The 5978-nt window shown below is 34.8% G+C and overlaps 1 protein-coding gene across 2 annotated transcripts; it reads left to right on the top strand.

The window, feature by feature from the left end:
• Positions 1-417: 417 nt before the first annotated feature.
• Positions 418-5523, top strand: LOC110035991 (the record flags this gene model as incomplete). 2 transcript variants are annotated; one of them, XM_020740331.1, is given in 7 exon segments in its annotated part: positions 418-711; positions 1047-1123; positions 1229-1373; positions 1866-1930; positions 2886-3443; positions 4419-4985; positions 5311-5523. In XM_020740331.1, coding segments are annotated over 7 exon segments (1653 nt in total), but the record flags the coding sequence as incomplete, so codon positions are not given.
• Between the last annotated feature and the right edge of the window lie 455 nt (positions 5524-5978).

The raw sequence follows: 5978 nt of genomic DNA, 5'->3' as shown, positions 1-5978 counted from the left end.
ATATGAGTTGATATTATATTGTGAATTTCTATAGTTGAGTGATAATTTGAAAAATAGATGGAAGAGAGCACTAATTTAATAACTAATTAGATTTTTTTCCATATATATATATATATATCACGCACTCACTCATCGTGACTATTTGGTTGGCATTTGAGCGGTCTGTTCTAAGTTTTATGAGATCACGAGTTCAAGTCCGTCTGAATGCATTTACCTTGAACCGTGGGATCGAGAGGTTAGACACATGAGAGTGACTGAGGCTTCGTATCTTAGCCTTCACTCGTTCTATTCAAAATTATATATAATTAATTAATTAATTAAAAATGTATGTTTGAGAGATGAGAGAGAGGGAGAGAGGGAGCTTCGAAAAAAAACGTGTTCAAAATTAGGGTTTAGCCAGGACCCCTATTTATTTAATATCTTCGGAATTGTTCGGTGGGGAAAAAAATCCGGTTTTTGGAGGGGGAGCCGTGGAGCTATTTGAATCACCGTTACCCTTTACCAAAATCAAAGAAGGCTTTCTCTCTCCTGTGGCGGCTCTCATCATCTCTCTCTCTCTCTCTCTCTCTCCTAGGGTTTTCTGTTCTTCTTCTCCACCCCTCTTTCTTCTATTCTTCCCTCTTCGGTTTCACTTTCGAATCATCATCTGCTTTTCACTCAGCTCGGCGTTTCGAGATCCAACCATGGCGGCCGTTGCTTCTGCTGCAGATCGTATGCTTTTCACCATGTTTTTGTTATAGATTTTTTTCTTTTTATAAATTTTTCCGTTTCAGTTCGGTTCCGTTTCGTTGGATCTGAATATTTCTTGAGCTGATTCGTTACTGTTCATTCGCGCGCTGGGATTTGGAGGGCTTAACTAGGGTTTACTTCAGATCAGAGATCCGGGCTTTTGAAATATTTTTACATTTATATTTATATATTTTTTTTATTTCGCGCCTTTTTTATTCTCTTTTCGCGGTTTCTCTATATTACTAGAATTGGATATGCGATCTGAAATCTGGAAATTGCAATTATTGTTTTATTACTTTATTCGTTCTCTTCCACAGAAGCAACAGAATTGCTTCAGAAGCTGTCAATGGAATCCAAGAACAAAACGCATGAAGGTCATGAGGTATCCAAGAAGGTATCTTTTTCCTATAATTTGGATTTATTTGAGAATCAGAGTGATAATTTTATGTATTCATTTCTAACAATTATTGATTATATTACTCAGTCTTCTGGAATTCAGTATGGATCTTCAAATGGAGTTGAAGCACCTAAGGCTCAGATGCCACTATCAGAGCGTTCTGTAACTCCCGTGCTTCCTGAATATGTGGATCCTAATATTTGCTATCTTCCCAATGGATATCCCTCAACTGCTTATTACTATGGAGGTGATTAAATTTTTTGCTTATAGTTTTGTCTAAATTCAAATTTTTTGGAGAATTTACATACATACCGCATAATTTTTATGTATTTATATCTAATAGTTAAAGTTTGGCTTTTGCGCTTTTAACACTTTGATGGGATAAACCTATGCATGAAAAAGTGTACTTCACTGTTAAAAAGTAATGGTGGTATTATTTTCTGTGATATTAAAGATTTGAGGGTTATGAGTGTAAATGTGAAAGTTTATGAGTTAGACATGTAAATACAGAAGAATTGTGTGGCATGTACTTAGAGGCCACAAGGTTTTATTGGTTTTTAGTTGTTCTCCACTTTTGTTTTTATCATATTTGTCACTTAAAATTATTGATATTTATTGATTTATTATTCAATTTTTTTTTTTACTTATTAGTGCTATGTCACTTGAGCTGCTGTTTTAGTTTCTTCAGTTATCTTGTCATTTGGGATTTCATAACATTTCACTTGGCTGTCTATTGCAGCTTATGATGGTTCAGTGAACGAATGGGATTATTCTAGATATGCGGAAGGAGTCGAGGTGCCACATGTAAGATATTTTACTATTTAGATTTATATTTATACCGGTCTGGCGATGAACCGACTATGTTTTTCATTATTCTCGACAAAAAATTCATGCATTTTTTATGATTCATCGATGTCATCTTTTCACATGTTATTTTTAATGCTTATGTAACAATTTCACATCTCTTCAACATATTATTGTTTTATTGGTATTTGCGATATTTTAACGTGTTAATATACTTTTTAATGTTTATTTTAACTCGTTAATATAGAAGTAGGAGTGTTAAATTGGGTTCACTGATCTATTCTGAAAATGCGTGATTTGATTATATTCAACTCTTGGTTATTATGATACACAAAACAATTGAGCCGAGATTTGACTAGATAAATAAAAATAGAAATAAATTTATAATCCACTCAGTTTTTATTAAAAAAAGGTGAATAGTTAAATATATGTATTTTCTCGGTTAACTCGAAACCCAACAGAGCTTGAACTCAACTCCATTTATTTTGGATCACTTAAGCTGACCATAACCCAATGCCAAATTTTATATGAATAGACTTGAACCCAAAATTTAGATATCATGTTTGAGTTAGTTTTTGTATTCGTTCCAATATTAACACTTCTATATTTAAGTCTAGTAAGAAAAAAGGTAATTTACATATATCTGCGCAATTCTTACATATGCACCAATCTAACTCCTAAGCTTTTATATTTACATTTATTTCATTATAGAGTCATAAACATATGCATGAAAATGTATATTTTTTTTTAAAGTAAAAGTGTTATGTACTTAAATGAGCTACTTTTTGAGGTGCTTTAACACGAAGAATTAGGTTATGCTTTCCTTTTGTAGTTTGATGTTTATTTCCTTGTCTAAAAACTAAAAATTAGCTTATGCTTTCCTTTTATGGTTTGATGTTTATTTCCTTGTCTAAAAAGTAAAAATTACATTGCCGGTTTCATTCGTACTTTTCAGGGAGTTTATGGTGATATGTATCACCACGGATACGGATATGCACCTTATGCCGCCTATCATCACTCTTCCGGCTCTCCTATTCCATCTTTGGGTCACGAGAGCCATATATATGGCGCACAACACTACCCATACCTTTCGCCGTATACCCAGCCGCAAGCAGCCATGAACGGAACTTACTCTTCCAACAACTCCAGTCCTCCGACAGATATTAACTCAGCCGCCATGGGGGATAAACCTCCCGTCACTGTTGAACCCATCAAATCTAACGGGAACAAGGAGTACGTGCCTCTAAAACAAAGCCCGCAAAATTCTCCTTTGACGTCTAACGGTATGTACAGCAGAGGTTTTTCGGTTGGCGGACTCCCCTCTTCTGGTTACCAGGACCCAAGGTTTGGTTATGATGGCGTTCGATCGCCCGTTCCGTGGTTTGATGGACCTACTTTATCTGATCCTTATGCCAGATCTGCTACTCCCAATGCCGTATCTTCAGCTACACCGCATAATATTAATTTGGAATCACCTAGAAATCAGAATGCTCATTCGTTTCCTCAACTCATGGTATTTTAACCTGTAAATCATTTGTTTTTCTAAGCAAAACATATCTACATAGCACACAATTCTTATGTATTTACATATCTCACACCTAAGCTTTCATGTTTACACACACAACCCTCAAACTTTTAATATCACATAGAGGATAGCACTATCACCACTGTAAAAGTGAAATACACCTTTTCGTGCATAGGTTTAAAACAACAAAGTGCTATGTAGGTCAATGTGAAAGTTCACGTGTGAGATATGTAAATATATAAGAATTGTGTGCTAGGTATGTATGTTTCTCTTTATAAATTGATTTTTGTGAACATCTTCTGTTCAAATTTTTCTTTAGGGGCATTTACATACATACCACACAATTCTTATGTATTTACATATCTAACACTTAAACTATCATATTTATATGTATACCACTTAAATTTATAAGATCAGACAAAAATATCACCATCACGATTACGTTAAAAGTGAAAGATACCTTTTAATGCAGAAGTCTATGCATCAAGGGGCTATATGTTTAAATGTCAAATTTTGGGTGTTAGATATGTAAATACATGAAAATTGCGTGGTATGTAAATTTCCCTTTTTTGGGGGCATTCACATGCTTACCACCCAATTCCTATGTACGTAATTTTTACATTTATGCCACCTGCTTTTTTGGGGGCATTCACATGCTTACCACCCAATTTCTAGGTATTTACATATCTAACACAAACTTACTTTTTACATTTATGCCACCTATTATGCCACCTGAATATTTCATATCACATAAAAATGTTACTATTTTGACTTTTAAAATGTGAATTGCACTTATTCTTGCAAAAGATAGGTTGCATAAATTTAAAAAATGAAATTTAGGTGTTAAATATGTGAATACATAACAATTGTATGTTATATATGTAAACTTATACTTTTTTTAATGCTCATGACATGATCTTGATTTATTAACATGTAACTCATGTAATATTTGTTTTATTACAGGGCCTCAATGCTACTAGACCAACAACAGGTCATGGTATCATGAACAGGATGTACCCAGCCAATCAAATCTATGGACAGTGTGGTAATTCTTACCGGTCCGGTTTTGGGTTCGGATCGAATTTGTACGATTCTCATCTCAACGATCGATGGGGAATGTCGTCGTTTGACGGAAAATACAAGCCCAGAGGCCGCGGCAATGGCTTTTACAGTTACGGGAATGAGAATTTCGATGGATTAAGCGAGTTAAGCAGAGGACCGAGAGCAAATCGCTCGAAAAATTACAAGAGTCCTCTCTCTAATGTCACCTTAGCAACGAAAGGGCAGCCCCTCCCTACAAATGAAAGCATTGTGGATCCCAACAGAGAACAATACAACAGAGCGGATTTCTCCGATATGTACTCGGAGGCGAAGTTTTTTGTGATAAAATCGTATAGCGAAGACGATATTCACCGGAGTATAAAGTATAACGTGTGGGCCAGTACGCCGAATGGGAATAAGAAGCTCGATGCTGCATACAAGGAGGCGAAGGAGAAGGGAGTCGAATGCCCAGTGTTTCTATTTTTCTCCGTGAGAATCATTTTCGCTGTTTGGTTAAGATTTGAGTTATTTAAATTTTGGGGCATTTACATACATACCACATAATTCTTATATATTTACATGCATAACACCTTAATATTCATATTTACTTGTATACCTCTCAATTCTTTAAAATCACACGAGCAATACCACCATCACTGTCTTTTTTAAAAGTGAACTACTCTTTCTCATGCATAGGTGTAAATATCTAACTTTGGGTGTTAGATATGTAAATACATTAGAATTGTGTGGTGTGTATGTAAATTTCCATTACCTTTTTTTACTTATGGTGATCTTTCGATTGACTGAATGGCAGGTGAATACGAGTGGGCAGTTTGTCGGTGTCGCCGAGATGGTCGGACCCGTCGACTTCGATAAGACGGTTGATTACTGGCAGCAAGATAAGTGGAATGGTTGCTTTGATGTTAAGTGGCATATTGTGAATGATGTGCCAAACAATATTCTGAAGCACATAACAATTGAGAGCAATGACAACAAACCTGTTACAAACAGTAGAGACACTCAGGAGGTGATTAAAAGTGTTTGGAAGATTTACATACATACCTCTCAATTCTTATGTATTTACATATTTAACACTTATGTATTTACGAATCTCAGACCTAAACTTTCATATTTACATACAATAGCACTTTGGTGCTTTAAAACGGTGCATGAAGAGGTGTATTTGATTTTTAGAAAAGTATTAATAGTGCTATTTTCTATGTGATATCAATGGTTTGAATGTTATGTGTGTAAATATGAAAGTTTGGGTCTGAGATATGTAAATACACAAGAATTGTGTGCTATGAATGTAAATACCTCTTTCAATTATTACATACATACCAACTTGCCCATGCAAGAAAAGTTGCCTTTCACATTTTAAATGTTAAAATGGTGTGATAGTTTTGTGATGCGGTATGAGAGTCATGGGTGATTTTTTTATAAGAGTTAAAGTTTAGGTGTTAGATATGTAAATTGATAAGA

Source organism: Phalaenopsis equestris, unplaced genomic scaffold (genome assembly GCF_001263595.1).
Source record: "Phalaenopsis equestris unplaced genomic scaffold, ASM126359v1 Scaffold201242, whole genome shotgun sequence".
Classification (NCBI taxonomy): Eukaryota; Viridiplantae; Streptophyta; class Magnoliopsida; order Asparagales; family Orchidaceae; genus Phalaenopsis; species Phalaenopsis equestris.
The sequence above is the reverse complement of the archived record's forward strand: the minus strand, read 5'-3'. Positions and strand labels throughout refer to the sequence as shown.